General features: G+C 38.2%; 1 protein-coding gene across 2 annotated transcripts; it reads left to right on the forward strand.

The window, feature by feature from the left end:
- Positions 1-216: 216 nt before the first annotated feature.
- UBQLN1 (ubiquilin 1) lies at positions 217-24635 on the forward strand. 2 transcript variants are annotated; one of them, XM_051801444.1, is made up of 11 exons: positions 217-529; positions 9907-10058; positions 13677-13792; positions 15149-15411; positions 16169-16327; positions 16941-17184; positions 17654-17796; positions 18688-18771; positions 21167-21282; positions 21596-21764; positions 23419-24635. In XM_051801444.1, exons 1-11 carry the CDS (start codon positions 374-376, stop codon positions 23572-23574), a joined length of 1758 nt encoding a protein of 585 aa, XP_051657404.1. In that variant the 5' UTR covers positions 217-373; the 3' UTR covers positions 23575-24635. The 2 variants fall into 2 exon arrangements, with proteins under 2 accessions (XP_051657404.1, XP_051657405.1); XM_051801445.1 differs by having other exon boundaries at positions 23422-24635.

The raw sequence follows: 24635 nt of genomic DNA on the forward strand, positions 1-24635 counted from the left end.
TAGCGTTCGCGGAGGCGGGGATGGAAGCGGTCGGGATGAGGCTCGGGAAGGCTGGAAAAGCGCGCGGGCCACGCCCCGTCTTGTCACGCAGCTCAGACCCCGCCCCGCCCTGGGGCGCGCGCACGCGCGGTGCGGGGGCGCGCGGCACCTCCCCGTTCTAGTAACTTCCCCGTTGGGCTGCGTCATCACGGCGCGCGACGGCCGGGCCGTTTCCGGTGTGGGGGCCGCGGCGGGAGCGCTCCGCTGGAGCCGCCGGGAGCCGCCGGAAACCGCTGGGAACCTCGGCCAGGCTCTGCCGTGCCGTGCCGTGCCGTGCCGTGCCGTGCCGTGCCGTGCCGTGCCGTGCCGTGCCCTACCCTGCCCTGCCCGCGGCATGTCGGAGAGAGCCGAAGATCCCGCGGGGGGCCCCCCAGGCTCCCCTACCCGGGACGCCGCCGGTGCCACCGAGCCGCGGATCATCAAAGTCACGGTGAAGACTCCCAAGGAAAAGGAGGAGTTCGCCGTATCCGAGACCAGCAGCATCCGACAGGTGAGGGGCGGCGGCGGCGCGGGGCGAGGGCCCGTCCCGGTGACGAAGCATCTCCTGCGCGCTCGGGCCGCACCGGCCGAGCCCCACGGCCGATCCTGGCCCAGGAGAGCAGCGCTGCCATCTGAGACTCGCGGGGGCACTGGAGAAACTCCTCCTTGTCCCTTCTTCCCGGCTTCTCTCCTCCCTGTTGAACTACAGAGAGTCTGTGATTTTATAGACTGTCCTGGGTTGGAAGGGGACCTTGAAGATCATACAGTTCCAACCCCCCTGCCGTGGGCAGGGATACCTTCCACTAGACCGGGTTGCTCAGAGCCCCATCCAACCTGGCCTTGAACACTTCCAGGGATGGGGTGCCCACAGCTTTCAGTGCCTCTCCACCCTCACAGCAGAGAATTTCTTCCTGATACGTAATCTAAACTTACACTCCTTCGGTTTGAAGTTATTCCCCCTTGTCCTGCCAGTACACGCTCTGGTAAATAGTCTTGCCCCATCTTTCCTGTAAGTTCCCTTCTGGTACTGCAAGGCTGCAATTAGGTCACCACGAAGCCTTCTCTTTTCTCATTCCTTGAGTGTGAGTTGTCCTGTCGAGCTGACTCAGTTTGGCAGTAGTTCTCTCACTGGCTGACTAGCATGACTGTAGAAAATATATACATTCACCAGCATCTCTGCAATTCCAGTAGTTCTTTTGGTCTAACACTGCCTTTAAAAACAGCAAATAGGCCTTCGTTTTGAGGAAGTCATATCCTTGTACTCTGTAAAATTTGCAGTCTGCTGTACTTAAATGTACTAGCTATGGATATGGTACTTAGCATGGCACTATTGTCAGATAACTGAGTTATTACAATTTTTGTGAAGGTGAGTGCCCCATAGTGCCTCTGTCTCAACAGAAGTAGTAACGCCTACTGATTCATCATCACTATTTCCTGCAAGTCTTCTGGTTTTTTTGAAGGTTTGCCATGCAACTGTCGACTAGAACTTCATTTGTTTAGATTAGAAAGCTACAAATCATAGAAAAGGTGTAATCAAAACGTAAAAAACAGGAGTCTCCTGCTTGTGAATGTTGCTAGATTCAGAGCCTCCTGCAATTTCCTTAGGATTTCCCATTTTTCTCACTGAAATGTCTCCGAATGTGGCAAGTCTGTGTTTTTCCACATTTTTTTTTAGCTTGGCTGGTACTGCACACCTCATCAAAAAAAGGTTACCTGTGTGAGAGTGCCATTAGTGTCTAGATACAGAACTTGAAATCATTCCTTATGCATAAACTGAAAGACACTGCCTGGTTATCAGAGCAGGATACAAAAAATGAAGGTTCCCAAGTATCAAATGTAGTGTTACCACCTTGGCTAACCTGTTAGACTCTTGCTCCACCTAGTTGCTGTGAAGAGAGAAAATGCTGATATTTCTTTCAATTTTTTTACCCTTTTATCTTTTTTAGATTCAGGAGTCTTTTTTGTTTGGTTGGTTTTGTTTTTGTTTTTTTTTTTTTAACATCAGCATTTGGCCTATATGTGTCCCAGACCCAAGTTTCATTGAGGGCTTCTCTCCAGCTGCCAGTGGGTTGAGACTGCTCTCGTCTTAACTGGTCTTTTGGCAGCTGCAGTATTGTGTGCTATCAGCTGCTCTCTCTGCAAGCTTAATCTAGGCATTTCTCCCAAAGGTAAAATGACTGTGTTTGCTTTTTAATGTTGTTCACTGCTTTCCCAGCAATCTCAGTCTGAAAGGGGTGCTTTTCACTTCTCTATTCTCCATAGATTTGTGAGCAGCATCAATGCAGTTTTTGTAAAAGTCTTTGCAGTTTGGGGGCTTTTGTTTTGTTTGGGTATTTCAAAAGAGAGATTCATAAGCTGAATCTAACCCAAGGATTGCATTTTTCCTGAAAAGCAGTTAGCAATTAGTTTGTATCCTTCAGGAGTTATAAACAGATTTACTTAAGATGTGAATTTCAGAATATATTTGACTTTAACAAATTTGTTTCAGATGTGAATACTGGTAGAGCTACCAGGCTTTCAAGTAAGCAATTGTCTTAAACTGAAATAATTGTACAACCCAGCAAGAGCATGAATTTTTACTGAAAGCAGCCATGCAAGTTTAGGGAGTTAACAGAGCACACTACATCAAATGTCTTTGTTGTCCACAGATATCTTAGCTCTGAGTGTTGTCTCTCTTGGAGCTGCTGTTTAAAGATTAGATCTGCACTTATGTCTTCGTTCCTGTGAAGTAAGATTGCACCAATGAGTCGACCATTTGTGTGAAGTCCCAGGCAGTGTGACAACACTAAAAAATGCACTGTCCCCATAGTGTGACTAATGTTGGCTGTTTCTCTTAAACTGTAAAAATGAGCTTTTGATAGTAATAGGCATCAACAGTAGATGTGATGTTTCTTGAGCCAACCTTGAAAATAGGTTAATCTCAAATACCAGACAAATTGAACATCTGTCCAAATGCATCTGGAATCAGCAAGTTGTTTGTATGGTTGAGATAAGTGGGCCAGTAACTTGCAGCTTGTTAAAAAAAAAAAACCAAAAAACCCAAACAACCTAGCAGAATAAACCCCATTCAGTTGTATATTTCTGTAGCTTATATTATGACTTAGTGAGTTGACTTGTTTATTTCTCTGCAGTCATTTCAGAATATTGCCAGAACAGTAACCTGGATTTTCTAGGAAAATGTTTTGGTTCATCAGGGCCCAATTTAGGGCTGCACAAATCATATTTTATGTTGTTCCATGAGTGCAAATCAGGCCTGCAACTTTTCTGTCAAGATTTTTTCCTATATTAGAAGACTTCAGGATTTGTTATTGCTGATCTTGTGCAGCTGGAACAGTGAGTATGCAAGTTGGAATGGAAAGTGACCTTCAAGTACAAAGCCGCTCTGGGAGGTCAGTTGATTGCAAGTGTCTGCCTTTTTTTCTTTGAAACCTGTTTGATTCTGCTGAGCACAGTTTGGTTGAGTATTAGGACAAGGACCAAATATTTGCTTTCTTGACTGGGTATGGTACTGATCTTGCTCAGTGTAAAGACTTCATGACTACATGCTGGCTGAAGATGAATACCTGTAAACCTGTTGACTTTAGCTGACCCTGACAGAATTGATACTAGAGTATCAGCTCAGTAAGACTGTCTCTTGTCCTAATTTTTTTATTTCCATTTATTTTCTGAGTTCATGGCAATACAATCTTTGCAATTCTTGCCTAGCAGAGTTGATTTAATGTGTTTTGGCAAAGAAAAGGTGCACTCATGTTAGGAACAACTTAAGCCTTCCTGTCTTAGTGAACAGCTTGAATTGTTTGAGTGGTGAGGTGTTGGAATCAGTTACATGGAAAACAGTTTTACCTTCATCGTTTAGACTATTTACACAGGGAGGTAGTTTTGAAGAGTTAAAGCTTTCCGAGGCTTCATGGTGCTCTTTTAATGCCTCATGTTGACATTTGCAGTTTATTGTAACTGGTTCAGAGTTACTGTCCACCAGTGTGTAGCGCACTACAAGTGGTGCATTCTGTGAACATCGCAACTCTGCAACAGGGTAACATGACTAGCTGTGTATTATTAACTTCTAGGCCAACAAAGAGTGGATATAGTAAATCTGCAGTAATAATTTCAGAAGCTTGCAGTTCTTGCAGAGAATTGTTGTCAGTCCTGTGATTACATGAAAATTTCATAGCAATGCCCATCTGGAAAACTTAGTGAAATTGAGTTTACTTCCACAGAAAACAGATTTGGTTCTTTTGAAGGTTTGGGGTTTTTTTCCATTTTTTTATTTAACTTAAACATTTAATGGACTTTCTCTTCAGTGTGAAGTATAGTTTTCAGTAATAGCATATTTAACAGCTCGTAATATGTTTTTAAAACTAGGTGAACACAAACTTGCTTTCTGTACTAGAGTAAATTACAGATAAAAAACCTGACCCACAGAATTAATTATATGTATAAATATATACACATTGTGTAGAGACTCTGCTATTTGTCAAATAGAGATCTCATAAACTTGTATACTTTGAGTCCAGCTCATGGTTGATACTTTAAATTCAGAAATCCGGGGTTTCATGTTTATGCCTGGTTCTTACAATCCCAAAAAGTGTTCTGCTTTATCAAGATCACAGAGGTGTAAATGTTAAACAGAACATTGGGTAAATTGGTAGTGGAACATCTTTCCTGGCTTACATATGCTTTTAATATTTTATGTAATGTTTTACTTTAAAAGAACAGTTTAATTTCAATTTTCTTAACCTAATCCAGTTCTGGTTTTCTGTTTTTCTGTAATCCAGGGGTTACTGAATGGTGCAAACAAAGGAGGTTGAAGGTATATATTGGAATCCAACTTATTCTTCTTTTCCAGGATTGTGATTTAGCTTTCTCTTGACAGTCAAGGCACTAGAGTGCCTGAATTGTTTAGCATTAGGTTTTCCATCATCTGAAGTCTCAGTGCATTGTAACGCATCCATGGGAGTCTTTATGGAGTCTGCCTTGCAATATACTCTGGTTCATATTTCTTAAGCTGTTTTTTTTTTTTTTCTGATTTTGGAAACTTAATTAAAATTGTTTGAGAGTGATGGTAGGTTGCCATTTGATTGAAGAAAACCTTCAGAAGTAAATGTATAATGACTTTCCTGACAGTTGGCTTAGTTAGATGTAACTCAAAGGTATCAGTTATCCGACCATAGTACTCAGCAAATGTTTTCTGATAAATAACTGGCAGATACAGTAAAATAAGAAAACCTATTTAAGTAATACTATGAAGTGTTTTGTGTGTAGATACTTATCTGCATAAAAGTAACACCATAATATTCATGTATTTCTTCTGATTATTTTTTTTAAACTTTATCCATGTCACATAGGGCCTGCATTCCTCCCGTGAGTTTGTTTTGCTAAAATCCATCACCTTCAGTCAGCATTATCACAGAGTTTTTAAAGATGGTCTTTTACACAGTTCAAAATTGCCAACAGCACAGAAAACCTTAATAAATAATTAGCTGTGGTAGAGGTGTCATGTTAAAATTTTTAGAGCCAGGCAACGTTTCGACTTAGAGACAATAAACCTTGGCTCTGTAAAAAGGTCCCTGTCTGGGAGTAAAGTTAGGGCAAAATATTAAGAATTTGGAATATATGGTGACATGGTGTCCTGATTTTGACTGAGATAGTTAATTTTCTTAGTAGCTGGTATGGTGCTGTGTGTTTTGGATTAAGTACAAGGATAATGTTGATAACACATCAACGTTTTGGCTCTTGCTAAGTAGTGCTGTCATGGTTTAGGAATGGTTCTCCCCAGTTCAGTGCCCCCACCGAGACTCTCCGAACCACATGCTGCTCTCTCTTGCTTCTCTGTTTTCCCCTCTCTCTCCCCACTGTGTGGAGCTGAAGAGGAGAATTGGAGGCACAAAAGGTGAAGATCACAGGTTGAGATACAAACAATCTACTGGAAACAGCAATGAGATAAAATGAATAGTGACGGCAACAATACCAATGACAGAGGGTACAAGAAAAGGAATGATTCACATGGGGAAAAAGTACCCCAGTAACAAACAATACCAGATGGCTTCTTCCACCGTATTTTCTCCACCAGAAGCAACCTCTTCTCCCCAGAAGAGTCCCTTTTCTCTGCTGCAGGCAGTGACTTGAAGTGCTATAGAATAACCAGTGGGTTCTGGCAATGCCTCCTCCTGGCTACTGCAAAAATTAACCCTTTCCTGGCCAGAACCAGGATAGTGCTTAATCTAAATCAAGGAGTTGACAGTTTGCTTGCTTTGCCAGTGAGCAGGTACACAGGAAACAGGGAGGGAGTAGATTACCAGGTGCTTTTATGGGGAAGAGAAGTATAGCTAACCATTTTTCCTAAGTCAGAGCTTGGAGAAATGGAGTGGCTTGCTGAAGGATCCCTGGAAGGAATAGAAAGAACTGGCTAGAACATGAGTCCTGAGCCCTTTCCACTACTATGCACTGCTGCACTTTTCCCTTTATGGGCTGCTTATGTCCTGTCATTTCAGAGGTTCCAAAGTTGTGGCAAATGAAAGTGAATCTAGAAGAGACCTAATATTTCCACTGCATCTTGAGTAGGCTTTTTATGTAAATATGTCCCAGTCAAAACTGGCTTATTAATCTCTGCAGTTTTATTATTGTGACTGGAAAGAAATCTAGTGTGCACTTGAATAATGCATGTATGTTGTCATAAAGGTTGTTTTGTGGGTCCTGGTACGTTCACGGTTGCACTCCTGTCTTACTGTAGCGTTGGTTTTGCATGGCAGCTTCCTTGGGGTGGGGCACCAGAGGGGGAGCAGCTGATCTCTCTTGTGCGCAGCAGTAGGACACAAGGAAGTGGAATGAAGCTGTGGCAGGTTCAGATTGGACTTCAGGAAAAGATTCCTTGCTGGGAGGGTTGTCGGTCCCTGGAACAGGGTCCCTTGGAAAGTGCTGGCACTAAGTGCGTGGCACCAGACCTGTGAGAGTTCAAGGAGCTTATGGACAGTGCTCTCAGTCATGTGGTTTAGTTTTAGGTAGTCCTGCAAAGAGCAGGGAGTTGGACTTGATGATCTTTATAGTTCCCTTCCAACTTGAGATATTCTGTGATTCCATGAATATTGTTTATATACTACGATATCAACTTTCTGATGAGAATTAAGTTGTGGACCTCACTGTTACAACATATTGTGGAAAATATGATGGTGAGTTTGGGTAAATGACATTACTCTTTGATTTGTCACTGTATGGTAGTCTTCTATTCTTATGCTTTAGCTTTGTACCAAATTGTAAATATTTCTACTGGTTTTATGTTGGTTTGGAATGTGTATTAACAATAATTAACTAGGAGAATGCAGAATAGGATGCAACTGCCTGAACAGCAGAAAAAGGTGTGATATTCCACCCTTAAGGTGGAAGTGAGAAGTGAGCACTCAAGATTCATAGATACTTCCTTCCACTTAAAGAGTGAGATGTCACAGAAAGGAATGACAAAAGCCAGAGGCTCCACAAGACCTTGGGAAGTTTTCTTTGTAAATTACATACCTGGCACTAGTATGTTAAGTCCCTACTATGAGCACGTTGCAGCGGGTTTTGAATGAAGGGGTAAGATGGAAGAGAGAAGGAAAGAAAGAAAGGAAAAAAGAAAATAAGAAAGAAAGAGAGAAAAAGAGATCACCAATCCTGCATTGGATTGGTGATCCAGCATTGATCCAGTTGAGAGGGAGTCCAGGGTCCTGAGGGCTCAGATGTGCCTGGGCTTCGTGGGGATACCTTTTTATAGAAAGGCTTTCCTTGCCTCGGAGATAAGTTTCTCACTTTGTATGGAAATTTGTTATCATGTGCAGTCCTTTCTTCTAGACCTTTCTGGAAATGGGTCATAGGGCTTTGGGTGTCTTGTTGGTCTTGGTTCGCCCTACAGTCCATGCCCACTTCTCAGCCTCATTCCTGCACTGTGTTGTGCTTATCTACAGGAGCCACAACAAGGATGTTTGCCCTGGAAAAGTGTCCCTCTACCTCTGTATGGCCCCCTTCTCCAGTCACATCCTGTTCTTTCCAACAACCAAAATCCTTGGTTGTTACCTACAATTCTTGTCTCTTGTTACCAACAATCCTTGGTTAGCTCCACAGCCATCTGACTGTTGGTGTTGAAGACATGCACGCTAGGCCTTCTGGGATTCTACAAAATGTCTAGACTTTATAGCTATTAAATAAGTCAGCATGAATATTTTCCCACATGGATTTCTCACTTTTTCTTAACAGAGTAATTGGTTTTGAAAAGTCCAAAGGGTGATGGGAATGATTAGAATGATTTCCCTCAAGGAAAGATTAGGCTTACCGGAATCCCTTTTTTAAAGGGAAACAACAATCTGTTTGTGTTGTCCATTGTGGAAAGGACAGTAAAGAAATAGGATAGTGAAATAAGTTTCTTGGAAAAATGTTGCTGGGGACCTCAGAGAACAGACTAGATAAACTTGATAGAAATAATTCAGATAAGTAATCCATTTGGCAAAGGAATGGACTAAGTGACTTTTCTGGAATACTTATAAATCTTAAGGCTGACTTAAAAGTGATTTCTTCAAGAACCGGAACTAACTCAGTGTAGACTTTTAACTAACCAAGGGCAATCTCCTGCACAAACACAGAGTCTTTTAATGTATATTGTCTCTTGGACTCTCTCTTTTTTTTTTTTAACTCTGTTTATTTTTCTCTTCCTATGCTATAAAATATTTCAATTAGTGACTCACCTTGAAAGCATAATACAGTGGTATTTTACTATTTTAGTCCTGCCTATTATAAAATGCAATTATTAATAACTAGTTGCAAGATTAATATTATATTTTCCTATATGGAATGAGAATTCTGTAGGATGTTGGAGATGTTTTTTGAAGTACTATGGTCAACTTAATTTTAAAATTTTAAACAGGGTGAGCTTCTGAAAGACTTTCTAACTACCTGGAATTGTTTTAAAATTACTTAACCTGCAGACTAGTCTTGTTGCATACATTTATCTGGCATTCTTATAATGAAGTTAGTCCTTAGCACTTTTCTTGGATATATTCCTTTTCAAGTTTCGTGAATTTTTTGGTTTTGATGAGAGTGTTTTTCCAGAGAAGAATAAATTTCAATTAGAACTCATTCAAAGCAGAACTTGGTTATTATTGAATAGGAAGGCAAGAAGGTATAGAGTGGGCTTCTGTGTTCAGTTGTTTCAATGGGGGAATAATGTCTTAGTGAACTGAAAAATGTAGCTATTCACCATGCCCTGGCTTGCAATTTATGCTGCATTTTATATAGCTGTGTCATATGTTGAATGAGGAAGCAGAGCTACCTAAGGTGTAACTTTTGCTTCTGTGGGAAGGAATGCTGGTTTTGACACATGGAAAGAAGGCAGCAAAAAGATGTCCAAGAAACAAGGATACTCATTTCCAGCAAAAGTCTAGACAGATTTATCCTACTTGTGACATTGTATCCTCAGCCTTTCAGCAGTGGATGGCTTCAGTGGTGTGTGTGTATGTATATATATTAGTGTGTACTTGCTAGTATGTAATTATGTATATGTACTTGACCATGTGCATATATATGTATGTGTTTCAGTAGTTTATATAATAGTATGTATTTGTTTTCATGAATGTGTGCCTGATTGAACCTGCAGTAGTCTTTAAGAGAAATAAGATTTTTGTTATCACTAGTTATATAACTAGTGATCTAGATGTGTTCTTCTCATGTTCTTTTTTTGTATGAAAAAGAAATATTTCCTATCTTTCTCTGAAAAAAATAGGTTTAGAAAACTTAATAAAGTATTTCTAGTTTGTGCAGTGCAGGTGAGGTAATACAGCAAATGTAAAAAATAGCTTGTTCTTAAATTTTTTAAAAAATTACAGTTCAGTATTTAATTGCACTAATTGAACTAATTTTTTTGTTTAGTTCAAGGAAGAAATCTCTAAGCGTTTCAAGTCCCACACTGATCAGCTTGTGTTGATATTTGCTGGAAAAATTTTAAAAGATCAAGATACTTTGACTCAGCACGGAATTCATGATGGACTCACTGTTCACCTGGTTATCAAAACACAAAACAGGTAACCTTAATGATGAGTGGTCAGTTTTACTTCTAAGAAGTAAAAATACTGCAAAGTCTTAATAGCTTTCTGTAGGGCAAGCCTAGATTTGACCAAGTCACTTTAATCAGCTCCTTAGTTATAACCGATGCAGAATAACTGTCTGAAAGTACAGTGCTCTTTTCTTTGGTTTATCTTGTATTTTAATTGGATTCAAATTCTAAATACGCATCTCCTGCCTTTTTTTTTGTTTGTTTGTTATTTAACTTCTTGGGTTTAGTGCTGGCAGTGTTTTGGCTCCATAGTTCTTAGATATTTAGCTCTTACTCTGTAGATTCATGTTGTGTAGGTTTTCTTTTCATGCATGAAAAGCTTCAGAAAAGCTTTTTTCTCCTCTCTTGTCTGCCCCTCCACCTCCCTTCCCCTCTACTCTCCTCTTCCTTTTCTTTCCTCTGCAGTGAATTTTCTTTCCTTGTTTTACTAACACAGTGAGTAAAGACTCACTGTTTTGGTAAAATGAGGAAAGAAATTTTTTAACAACTGCTTTAGTGCAATGAATTTCTCTGGCTGAACAGACTTGAGATTTGGGCTTCTTGAGGTATCTTTAGAATGATGGTGAGAAAGTTGTATCAGTTGAGTTGTGTCATCTGCGCATCCTGTGAAGTGCCCAAAAATCCTTTCAACAAGTAGAGGAATAGATCCCTCAAATGTAGCTTGCTTAGTCAATAGCATGTTCACTATCTACACTGAAAGTGTTCTTGCTCCTGTTCTACTTACGTCTTTCCTGTTTGTGATGAGGATCTCCTCTTACAGGAAAATGTCAGATGTTGAAGGAAAGTGAATGGAACATAGGAGAGAACAGAAAAAGAGAACAGAACAGCTTTCCCTTTCCAGGCCACACCAAGTCACAAAGGCTTGCTAGTAACATTAACATGAAATATAAACACTTGCATTAGCATTAAATGTAGGTGCCTTCTGAAATTATCTTCAATTCCATGTTCACATCCCGGAAGGATTATCTTCTCTGTTCTGGAGTCTAAACACTTGTTTGCACTCTCAGGGGTCTCCCTTCCCTGTCCTGTGCCTTCTCTGCCTGAAATTTAGGCTGATACAAGCCTCCATGCCAAACCTGTATACAATATTAGTTAATACTGCAATTCTGTACCTTGTTTATCTGAACTACTGTTCTACTGTTGCTGGTTTTTTGTTGCTTTTTTTGAGTGTGGCAGAGAGGCTCCATGAGTAGTGTTAACAGGATGTTTTTGATTGTGCAGTCTTCAGTGGGTTCAGAGGTTGGAGCTACAATAGCTATACATACTGAAATACCAGTGCCAGTCTCTGGTACCTTCTTGGACTTGGCCTCTGGGCAAAGGAGCACCTATGAACAATGCCACATTTGTGGCTTTTGGGGAATTTGTGGTGTCCCTGGATCTGTCCTATCAGCATGGCAATCTATCTCTTCACTCTCTCCTACTTTTTTGCATAATTTTAGAAGAATGTATTACTACTATCTGCAGAATGTTTTAATCATGTCTTGGACAAGGAAGTACAAACAAAATCTACATGTGCCTATGCTGTCTTCAAATGAGGCATTAGTATTTTCACCCACTAGCTTTGCTTGAGTAAAGTAAAAATATGCTCCTAAAACCTGCTAGAGAGAAATGTCAGCACAGTGAAAATCACCTCTGCGAAAGTATAATGTTATCCTGAAACATCTTAATATTCTTCTTGCTGAAATACCTGAATTTTATGCTTGTCCTGAAAGACAAGATTTAGACCATGCTGGTGTGGCCTGGCAAGTGCTGATTTTTGGCCATGAGTATCAAGATTGATTTGTTCCCAACCACTTTACATTATGCCATTTACTTGTCTGTTGACTGTTGCAGTTACTGTTGCTGCCATATGTCTAAACAGACAAGGGTTCTTTTCCAAAACTGAATCTGAACATGATCTTTTCCCTTCTAAAGAATATTAGGTGTGTAACTTTCAAATAGGAATCTTCATATATTCCAACCAATCCTTGTTGAAAAAGAGGTGATTTTTAACTGTGCTACATTTTCCAGAATGATACAAACTTTCAGTGTAGTCTCCTAACCTGGCTTATGTGGTGTCAGAGTAGCAGTGAGTGATTAGCAATGGGCAGTGAAGATGCACTGGATTTCTGAATAGAGTTCCAGGTCAACACATAATTTGTTCACAAGCAACAGGAGGAATCATAATGGCAAAGTGGATATAAAAGATGATGTGCACTTTACAGGAGTCTCACTCAAAGACTTGAAGCTGACAGGTTTGACACTCACTCAAACCATTATCTTCAGAGTGTATACCCCAGTTTCCATGGAAGAAATATGAACTGCAAGTTTCAGTTTCATCTACTTTTCTGTCATGCTTTTGAGAACCTTTCATGTTTGTTACATGAAGAGGTATAGTTGCTTCTCAAAACAGTTTCTCAGTTGAAAATACAAATAGGATTTTATTCTTATTATTCTTCTTTTGCTTATGGAGAAGAGATTTATGTGTTTTCTAGACTGAAGAAAACCAAATATCTCTAACAGGAGATTCACAGTCAATATACAGTCTATAATCTTCCTCATTCAAGTTACAGCTCCTTGGCCAATGGTACTTGTGTTTGCAGTTGCTGTTAATGGAGTTAGAGAACTCTTAGAAAACCTCTGCATCTGAGCCATCTCTCAAGCATGGGTTTTTTTGGTATGGCTGGGGTTTCTTTTTTCTGATCTTCTCTTGAGTGGAACAAGCACAGAATTTTGTTATAGCAGAAAGATACTCCGAGATGAACTGAAGTATGAAGTCTGGAGTACTGTCAAATTTTCAAATCTGTGTGAAGTCTGAATTAATAGTTTTACAAGTTATTTTATGCTGTAATACTGCAAATACAGGCATTTATTAGGTTGATTGTTGAACTAGACTAGAGAGCTGATTTGGATTTCAAACTAGCCTCTTTTCTTTTTGAACAGAGAGGTCAAACTGGCTTTATTCAAGCTCAGTTCCTTGATCTCTTTTGCTACATGGCAACACCTGTGTTTATGCCTGCAGTAGAAAGGTGTGGTGAGTATATAATATGGGCAGCCTTTAGTGCCTGCTCTACATTCTGCTGGCCTTAGCTTTATGTAACTACATTTGTAGCCTGTTCTTGAAGTCTTAAAGGTTATTGAGTCTTATATCTAGTGAAATGCAACAATAACTGAATTTCACATTCAGTAAAGCTTCCAGTTAAAGATGTGGTGTGAAACAAATGCCACATTAAATTTGTTGGGCTTTATTTCTTCAAGGCGCAGGCAGGTAATCGGTAGTATTTGAGTATAGTGGCGTAAAGCATGGATCCTTAAAGCAAGATAAGGACAGAGGAAACAATTCATTGGCAGACATCCCAGGATAGGATGAGAAAATGGTAATGGCTGCAGTGGTAGCCATCTGTATTTTTAATATTTGAAACTACTGTTCTGAAAAATTGCACGTGTCTGAGAAAGATTTGTTTCAGAAAGCCACCTGCGGATAACCGGTTTTTGAGAAAGAATCAAAATGTAATTTAAGATTCTCAAATATAATACTATTCCTATGTTAAATGGCATTATTTAAAATAACTTTTTAAACTCACAGGTTTTAAAATTGCTTTTTTAGATCACAAGACCACCCAGCTCAACAGGCAAACACCACTGGGAGTGCTGCTACCACATCAATGTCAAGCACTAGTACTTCAACACCAACTTCAACAAATAGTAACCCTTTTGGCTTGGGTAAGAATTTTGGTTAGGTAGCATTGTGGGTGTCTTCTCTTGGATTCAGGTAATTGTCCCTGAAGCTTTATTCTATTATAGACAGAACTTAAAAAAACCCTCCAAACACACCAGCCAAGAAACTGATTACACGTATGTTTCTAATTGGTTGTAGAAGGTTTCTGATGTGTAAGTTACCAGAGGAAAGTTGTTTCCTTAATTTTATACAGAATCACAGAATAGTTTGGGTTGGAAGGGACCTTTAAAGGTCATGTAGTCTAACCCCCTTGCAGTGAACAGGGACATATTTAACTAGATCAGATTGTTCAGAGCCCCATTCAATCTGACCTTGAATGTTTCCAGGGATGGGGCACCCACCACCTCTCTGGGCAAACTGTGCCACTGTTTCACGACAAACTTCAGACTTGCACCTTTCACCTTCAGTAGTAAGGCGCTACTGATGTTATATTTTGGCACTCTGGATAATGAAACTCCTTCCAGTGTCCTTGTGCTCCTTAAACGTGCATCTGAATTCCTGTTATCTGAGAATTGATGAATCATAGAAGTTGGACCTGTAACACGAAGCAAAGATCTGCAACAGAAACAATAAAATTGCTGCTAATCTTACAATTAAGTGTTTCTCAGGTTCCAAGTCTGATAGTATTATGAGTCTTCGCTTTTATGAATAAAGAGGCTGCAGTCTATTGACTTAAAATAATAACGTATTTTCATAATTGCAGTCGGGGGTTTGTTTCATTCTTTTTCACTTCTTTTGCATTTGCAGAGTGGGGTAAAGGCAGATTGGAAAAGCCAACTATAGTAAGGAATTGATTGTTTAGGTTTAAATGGTTCCTCAGTCTGACTAGTACCTGAAATTTTTTATTTGGACTCAGCAAAGGAGAGCAATTCAAAACATAATTAGCTCTTGGAGTATTACTGCCAAGAGAAACTCTGCTTTTAATTAGAATAGGGAGTATGACTTGTATTTGGAGTTCTCTCTTGGTTTTAGACTAACCAAGAGGAGACAGATAAATGATTTTTACAAATGCAGTTGGTAAGTGTTGCTGAGGGGGTGAGACCTGGACCTAAAGCCCCAAACATCTCTTGTATCCTGGCTGTGGAAAGTGAGAAGAAAAGCTATTAGAATTGTAGCAAGTTATATTTAAGATACAGTTTCTTAGATTTTTGTTATTTAAAGAAGCAAACTCCTAGTGGGTGACTCCTTAACAGCCTTGCAAAGATGGGACTTTCCATTCATTTTCATTTTTTTGAAGTGTGGGATATGTTCAAATATTTTGTATTTAGAAAGGACCTGGATGTGTTTGGAAGTATACTAGAAACTGGAAGTTCAATTATATTTTTTTCATTCTCTTAAAGGTGGCCTTGGAGGTTTGGCAGGTCTGAGTAGCCTGGGCTTAAATACTTCAAACTTTTCGGAGTTGCAAAGTCAGATGCAACGGCAACTTATGTCCAACCCAGAAATGATGGTTCAGATAATGGAAAATCCATTTGTTCAGAGCATGCTTTCAAATCCTGACCTGATGAGGCAGTTAATTATGGCTAACCCTCAAATGCAGCAACTGATACAGAGAAATCCAGAAATCAGTCACATGCTGAATAATCCAGATATAATGAGACAGGTATGTAGAAAGATCTGTTTATGACCTTTGATTATACTGTAACTATAAACAACAGAGCAGGAATTGAACATGCTTAGTGGAGTGTGTGAACATTCTTGAAGTGTTTAAGCTTATTCAAAATCCATAAAAGGTTGCCATAGACAACTAATGTTTATTTTTCTACTTGTTATTGTTCAGAATAGACTGATAATTCAGAAAACGTGCAACATAGTTTTGAAAGACATTGAAGACTGTATAGTCATGTCTTCTGAGGCTAGAATTGGATATGCCTGTCTGCACTTAAAGCCTGTTGTCTAGCCAATGAATTTAGCAAAAATAATTCTCATTTTATCTCACTTCTAAATGCTTTTAAAATTAGATGATACATAAGATATGTTGTGTTGCAGAATGTATCAAAACCCAAATAGATAACTAGATGCTTTTTAAATTGTGTGTATTTATTTTAAAGTTCATACTATAGGTTGCCTGCTGTAATGGTGCTAGAAATGATGAATATATTGTGCGGAAAAGATGAAGGAAGAAAAGAGTAGTTCATTTGGGGGTTTTCTTATGTTTAACCAGTCTTCCTGACCCAGTCTGTTGTGGTAGAATGCTGGCTAAACACTGAATTGTGTTGACTCACACTTAGGCTTGATTCAGCTTTGATCATAATTTCAAACCGGGTTAGACTGGGATAACTGAGATATTGCCGAATGCTGACGTTTTCACTTTAGAATGGATTTCTTATTAATACAGATTAAACGTTCCACTTCTCTAGACACTAGAACTTGCTAGAAACCCTGCAATGATGCAGGAAATGATGCGAAACCAGGATCGGGCCTTGAGCAACCTTGAAAGTATACCAGGGGGATACAATGCCTTGCGACGCATGTACACAGATATTCAGGAGCCAATACTGAATGCAGCACAGGAACAGGTGAGAAAAGATTACAAATGACACCAAAAGTGAATATTTCTTTTTTTAAATAAAAGCATGTAAGTAATGTAAATTTCCAAATGTGTACTTGCCAAAACATTTCTTGAAACTCGGAAGTTTTTATGTAGCCTTTTATTCTTGAGAGGAAAGAACTTTAAGAATCCTGTATTCTTCTAAGCCTGAAGAAGTATAGATATCACTTTGTGTGATTGAGAAGCTATTTTAAAGTTAATATATTTCTGTATTACTTAATTTTTAATTCCTTTAATTCTTTGCCTTAAAATTTGGAGGTGCAGTAAAGTCTTTTTAAGGGTGTGTTTAGTAACTTCGAACTGAAGATGAGAAGAATAAAAAGCTTTGAAGTTGGAAACCAGTATACAAGATACCATCTTACTGTGATAAAAATACCGTGTAGTAGCAACACTACTTAGAAATGTGATTTAATTTTTTTGGATGTCGTAGTATCTCTCAATATTAGTGTCTTTTCACAATATTTACCTTTAGTTACTGTAGAATCATGAGTATAACTGATTAAGACCTGTAAACATTTATCTTTATGATTCATTTGGAAAGGTAACTTGGCGATGATATGTTTGCTTTCCTCTCTCTGTAGTTTGGAGGTAACCCATTTGCTTCTTTAGTAAGCAATGCATCAACAGGAGGGGACAGTCAGCCATCTCGTACAGAAAATAGAGATCCTCTGCCAAATCCATGGGCTTCTCAATCCAACTCACAGACTTCCACAACAAATACCAGCACTAGTGGTGAGAGCAGTGGCAGTAGTAATGCTGAAAATAGCACTTCTGGCACTACAGGACAGAGCTCAACTGGACCGAATTTGGGGCCTGGACTAGGAGGTGTGTTTGTTACTGCAATTGTATATATTTGCATGTACTTTGAAGCTTGCTGAAATGATTCTTTCATTAGAAAGAGAGTTTTTGATTCAAAGTTTTTATTGCTATTTACTTTTGTAGAACATTTTACTAGTATCAAAGTTCTCTGTAGAAAAAAATATGAAAAATAATTTAGGGCTATAATAGTGTTACTTAAACACTGTTTAAATTTAAGTTGTCTTAAAATAGCAAAAGTAGAGAACCTCTAGATGAACTGTGTTTTTTTTCTATTTCAAGGCAAATGTGAAAACAGCTAATAATGTGGATACGTAATGGAACTGCTTGGATAGGGTAGATGTGTCTGTGTAAGCAGAAGAACAGTAAGATATATTTCAGGGTCTAAAACACATAAAAAGCAGATGGTTGTATCCTGGTTTTAGATATCTGGTGGTAGTCAGGATGTTTACTAAAGTGGCTTTTTACTTTTTTTAAGCTGGTATGTTCAACACACCAGGAATGCAGAGCTTATTGCAGCAGATAACAGAAAACCCACAACTTATGCAGAATATGTTGTCTGCACCCTACATGAGAAGCATGATGCAATCATTAAGCCAGAATCCTGATCTTGCAGTACAGGTAAATTGCATTTGGTGTAGTGACGTATTTATTGTGTGTATTGCAGTAAAAAAAAACCAAAACACAAAACTCAAATAGCTCTACAGCTATGTGCAGTGAATTACCCTGTTTTTAATGTTAATCTCTAACTCACTGAAATTATTACATACTTACATTTAACAGTTTGTCACAGTGAGTTTCTTCAATTTGTAATTTTGCATCATGCCTGACATGCTTCTAAAATAACTTGTAAGGCTATGTACATTCTGTATAGCCCTGAACTTGTGACCCAGCATAAGAAAAGGACAAAACAAATGCTTTGGTAAATTAAGGTGGATCTATCGGTAAATAAATACCCCCAATAACTTCGAAGAAGTGAAGGGAGGGGACTTGGTGCCATATCTAGATATTACTCTGTTTTTAACTTCACTTCTGTGACCTGTGCTCCCTCTAAACATGGAGATGCTGTTTTATGAATGGTATTGTAGAAGTGCTTTCAAATTTTACTTAAACAGTAGTATCAAAAGTCAAATCCTGAACTGAGATTGAAAAAACATTTTCTCTATTAGATACTCACTTGGAAATATCCTTGACTTCAAGGAGTGTTTACAGGGAGCTATTACTTAGATGTGTTGTTGAGGCTGAGCAGAAAAGGATTTTCTTGTAACAATTGGCAAGCCTACCTCATTTGTATCTGGAAATTCATTTACTTAAAAGATAAAAAACTGCAACCAAGCAACACCAAAATAAAGCAAAACACCTCCAAAAAGTTTTGGCCAAAGGAGAAGTAGATGATTACTATTCATGAATCTGAAGTTATTTTCATTGACTATTACCATGTCAGTAGTTGCTGTAAAACCTCCTGTGGATTTTACTGCTTGATCTTTGAAGTTAAATATTTTTGTCCTACAGATGATGTTGAATAATCCTTTATTTGTTGGAAATCCTCAACTTCAGGAACAAATGAGACAACAACTTCCAACTTTCCTTCAGCAAGTAAGATGAAATACTAGCCGTTATTAATTGTCTGGAAGTCAGTAAGCAATATTTTTAGTAAACTGGTGCCTGTCTTCGCTTTGGCTGATAGCTAGATTTTGCAATATGTTCTTATTAGCTTTAGAAACTAAGTCAGATTGTCCTCTAATAATATTCTTGCTTAATGTCTCCATCCCTTTCAAAAAACTGACTGTTGTCTGCAGTTAGATAGAACAAGTACTTAGATTTGCTCTTGCTTTTTTGCTTAGATGGAATAATTATTCTTACTACACACGAGCCAGAGAACACCTGTTTGTGACAAGATTTCTTTCACAAATTAAAAGGATTAGTACTTTTCCCACTACTAATTAGTTTCACTATGCTTTACTTTCTTCAAACCTGCCTTATATATTTGGAAAAGAGGTCTTATGGCACACATTGAAAGACCAAAGTCATTAGCTAATTCAAAAGAAGTGGTTTCTGACATTTTTTACCCGTAAAGATTGTCTTCTTAACATTGTGCTTGCAGCCCAGGTATCTGCTTGATACTAGTTGACACAGTGTGTAGCAGTACTGTGTTCCATAAATAGGAGCAAGCATGATTTTTCTAGGAATCAAAATCCACTGCATGAATGCCATCATTAGGCAGTCCTTGCAGATCAGTGTAAATGTACATTGCCAAGATCTGACTGCACACAGGAGGTTTTATAAGTAAAATAATTAGCACATACTTGAATTATAGTAGCAAGTTCAGTGTTTAGAAGGTACTGTTTATATTGTTTCAACCACATAAATGGGTGTGGTGTTTTATAATGCCACCGCTTTGTGATAATCAGTAGTATCTGAGGAGCTAGTACCACATGTATGTTTTGAAATATGTGAATAAATGGTAATTAATGAATGTACAGTAAGAATAATTTCTGTTTCATGTGGGTATGTCCTGTCAGTATCACTGTGGAGTTTATCAGCTAGTTCTGTGTTGTATTCACTGTGTAAGGTCAGGTGACTAACAACATTAGCAGGTGAGGTAAAGTCAAGAAATACCTGGATATTTTCAGAATGTTGATAATATTGCAACTTGTACTTCCTTGCTTATCTACTGGTGTTTATATCATGGGATTGGGACACAGAAACCATAGAGTCTTCATAATGGAAGTCGTCTTTTGCAATGAAGGGCAGTTGCCCAGCAGAACTAGGAAAGAATTGCTGCTACTGGAGTTAATAACATTAATAGATAAGATCCAGGTCACCTAAGTGCTCTGAGAATAGTTGGGCCACCATTTCTGTAAGACAGCTTCAAATATCAGACAGTAAACTAGTTGCAGCAGTTTTCATTGGAGAACCCAAAATCATTTCCTTTTTAAAATTTAAGTAACCTTTGCCATCTATATATTTAGTTATTCTTTGACTATCAGGAAGATAAAAATCCAAGAGATGAATGGAGAGTAGTAACTTGTGTGCTGAAGTCTCCTTAGGCATCCATACTCCAGAGCAGAGTTCTTCATGTCCTATTCTCCAATTCTGCTCTGCACCATAGGCAGCTTAATCTGTGATTTCTATGTGAATCAAAAGGGTTTTTCCAGCAAAAGTAATTTGGTCTACTTGCCACGGGAAGGGTGCTAAGATTAATAAGCCTGTATGCTATTTGAAGTAGGTCTGGCTACCAAAACTGTGTCATTTGTATCTGAAACTTATTTTTCACTCATCTGTTCCATCTCTTAGCAGAAGTAAGCTTAAGCCACTAGTTTTGAGTTTGTATCTAAAATAGTCAGGGTTTTGGGTGCTTCAGTTCAGAAATGAAAAAGGATTTGCCTTTTAAATCATTAGTTGATGTGAAAGCAAATTTTTAATTGAAGTCACAGTAGAGTGAGAATCCTTGAATGTTATACATCTACTTGCTTGTATACTTTGCAATGTATTTTTTTACATTTCAGGTTGTGAAGGCACTGCATATGAGAAGATGTGTACAAATAGTCATGACCAAACTGCTGTGATCTAAAATTAGCTAGGAAAAAGAAATTTATTAGTTTTTCTTAGATATCTGTTGGGCAAGTTTCATCACATTGAGCATTGTTGCTTACCAGTAGTATGATAATTGATAATAGGATACTAATTCTAGAATAATGTTTTACTAATACAGACATATGGCTTTGAAAGATTGAGGTCTGTAATGAAAAATACTACTCCTTGTGTACTTGTCATTTGAAAGGCTTTATCCACATCTAGAGAGTTCATTGATTACTTTCTATGGAAGTTTTCTCACAGAAGAAAAGATATCTAAAGGATTTTCCATAAATATTCAACTACAAAATTGAAAAACAAGTTCTGAAATTGTGTCAGATTCTATAAGAGATCTAATGATAAAAATTAACTTGGAACATCTGCATATGATTAAGAGTTTCTCTCCTTTTCTTAGATGCAGAATCCGGACACATTATCAGCTATGTCAAACCCTAGAGCAATGCAGGCTCTGCTACAGATTCAGCAGGGCTTGCAGACATTAGCAACAGAAGCACCGGGGCTTATACCAGGGTAAGAATTGATTTAGACAGGAGCTTTTCTGTTGTATTGTTCATTCGTTTTACATTTAGAGATTCATGAAGTTTTTATTAAACACTCCTCTTCCTGCCTCTTTTTAGTTTAACTACACTTGTTTTGGAATCTGTCACATTTTTGCCTGCTGTGTACTTCTAAACAGTGATAACTCTGGTCTTTCTCTTAGAGGATGACAATTTAAATAAAGTACTCTTTGACGGAATTTGTACCTAGTAATTAAATAAATGAGAAGAGACAAGCTAGTATTTATTATTCAAGTGGTGTATTTCTTTTTCTGTAATTTATACAGATTTAATCCTGGTTTAGGTGGATTGGGAAGCAGTGGAGCTCCTACAGAGTCCACTGTACCTAGTTCTGCTTCAACTGAAAATACAAGTCCAGCTTCAGGAGCTGCTGAACCTGGTCACCAGCAGTTTGTCCACCAGATGTTGCAGGCACTTGCTGGTGCAAATGCTCAGGTAAAGTATGTCACTATATTTTAGATGTTTTGACTTTTTGCTTTACTTTTTTTGTTGTAAACCACTGGAAAGGAGGCTGGTAATTGAAGGGAGGGTCCCCGGATGCTTCTGGTCAAAGGGCAGCAGAGGAGGCTTAAAAGTGCTGTTGCAGCTGTGTAAGTAAATACTGAAAAACCACCAAATTTGAGTAAAAGTGTTGGTTGATTTTTATATACTCATCTTCATGCCCTGGAGTTTCAGAAATGCTTGTACAGATTGCGGCAGATCAAGGTGATACGTTTGACTGATAAGCGTAGTGCAGGTTCACGCAAGAGTAAAGCTTAAGCATATTGAACACTGTTACCTCTGTGCTCTTTGCCTGTATTGCTGTCACTCTTTAGCTGTAACTAAATCTCTGTCCCCCTCTTTGGAATAGCCACTCTCTGCCTATTTGCAGCCTGAATTCGTACTCTAATATCCTGCAGTTCCAGATTGCAGTGCATTTTGTTAACATACTGAGTGGGATTAAAGGTTTCCAGAGAGCTCCAGAAGTCAAGCAGAGGTAGCAACTTCCAGTAGTAGTAGGGTGGTGAGGAGACACAACTTCTAGGAGTGTTGTGTGAAACAGCACTCCTGGTGGAAAGGGCAGTCCTGCTTTTTCCCTCTTCATTTGCCATGGCGTGAGTTAGTTCAGTTTTGCTGATCTGACAGATTTTTTTCTCTTGTTATCTAACCACTTGAGAGCGTTCATGGGTGTTACTGTAGCAAACCATATTCTTGTATGTTTTCACTTATGCTGTCAAATCTTACCCTACTGGGTCAACATTTTGTTTAGTTTTGTTTGTGGGAAGCAGGTTGGGGGGCAGTTCTTAAATTTCAGGTTACATCTTCACTGTACTGGTTTGTAACCATATGCAGATTTTAAATACAGGTGGTAATTTCTTGATGTGTGAAACTGCTGAATTAGAACAACAGCGAAATTAGCAGTAGCTGCACAAGTTTTGTGTACCAATCTAAATTGAGTCATTGATTTTAAAAAGTAATGTCCCAGCATGTTATTGTTCTGATTAAAAGAATGCCTCTGAAGGTCATACCATTTAAATAATGCATATTTTTTCCATAAGTTTGTGTAAGCAGAATTTTTCAAAGCACAGCTGCCTTAGCCTCAAGCTTTCTAACAATTAAGATTTTGGTGATTTTAGTCAACAAATACTTGGAGTGTTACAAAAGAGAGGATTTCTATGACAAGGAAAAATAAGGCCTGTGATGGTCAATATTGGTGACAGCAACATCATACTCTTTGCTGTTCCACATTACTAGGCTGAACTCTGTTTCATTTTTAAAAAAATACATATATGTATATCTTTAAGAAATGGATCATGGGACGTAAATTTACCCAATTTAGTTTTAATCCTCTTTTATCAAACAATCAGTTTTTCCTGCAGTTATTTGGGAATGTTATATAAGTGTAGTTACTCTTTAGATTTGAAGGTGCTGACTTGTTAAAAAAATTATTCAATTGCTAATTGAATTTGTCAGTATATATTTTTTGGAAATTGAAAAAGGTATAGTCAAAAATTAGGAAAGACAAAGCGGTGCAGAAAAAAACTACATTTAACTTCTGTATTTTGCTATATGCGTATTACACTTTTATAGTTCGAAATTTTTTTCTTAGCAGTTACAAAACCCAGAAGTTCGATTTCAGCAACAACTGGAACAGCTGAGTGCAATGGGCTTTCTGAACCGCGAAGCAAATTTACAAGCACTAATAGCAACAGGAGGAGACATCAATGCAGCTATTGAAAGGCTGCTTGGCTCTCAGCCTTCATAGCAGTGTTTCTTTTAACTTTAAAAAATGTAATTTATTTTTGATAACAGCTCTTAAATCTTTCAAATTGCTTTATTTCATTCTGACTCTTGGGATTGTCTTGTTATAACTAAAACCAGCCTGATGCATTTGAAGGTGGAGTGCAGTAGTTTTCTTCAAACAGTGGGAATCAATGCGTCTTCACTTTCTTGAATGCGTCAGTTATTTTGTTCTGCATTATTTGTGATTTTTTTTTGAAACAATATCAGCTTTCACAGTTGGATGAACAAGTTTTGTCTGACCTACAAATGGCCAATGTATTTACTACCTAAACAGTATCCTTTAGTAGTAATTTATGTAGATTACAAATTAAAAAAGGAAACAAATTAATTGAAGCTGTGGGTACCAATACTGCTCATTGTGATTTTGGCATGTTGTTTTTCTTGACTAGCAAAATGCTGGAAGATTTATACCACTTGAGTAATGTACCATCTTTTGCTTTAAATTGTATAAACACAATATATACAATGCAGACAGCTCATTTCTAGAGATTTACACCTTACAATAGAATGAGATTATAAGTAATGGGAAAAAAATAAAAACCAACAAAACCCCCACAAACACCAAAAAAAGAACACAGGAAAAAAAGTCATAGGACTTGGATTTGGTGTAGAATCTTCCAGGATCTTTGGTAACCATTTCAGAAAAAATGCTTAAGCAAGTTCAGTTAAAATATACTAGAATTACTGTTCTGGTTGTCTCTTTACAGTTAACTGTACAGAAACTTGCATTATAACATTATCTCAGTATTCACAAAGATTAACTGTAAATTACTTTTGTCATTGTGCAAATTAAACAGTGCAGAGCCTTGTGCTCTGGAATTGCTTCTAAGGCTTTTTGGCTTGTTCCACTGAGATTCTAACATATTCTGATTTGTAATTGGAGACATTATTTTCATTCATGGTCATATGATACTCTAATTACTTTTAACCACCAAGTAAAAATACTGTATAGCTTTTGAGTTTCTATTGGTAGTTACTTCTCTTGTGCACAGGTAATAAATGAATTAAAAAAATCTTTAAGCA

The sequence above is a fragment of the Manacus candei genome, unplaced genomic scaffold, assembly GCF_025592945.1.
Source record: "Manacus candei isolate 608988 ecotype Guabito, Panama unplaced genomic scaffold, ASM2559294v1 h1tg000051l, whole genome shotgun sequence".
Lineage (NCBI taxonomy): Eukaryota > Metazoa > Chordata > Aves > Passeriformes > Pipridae > Manacus > Manacus candei.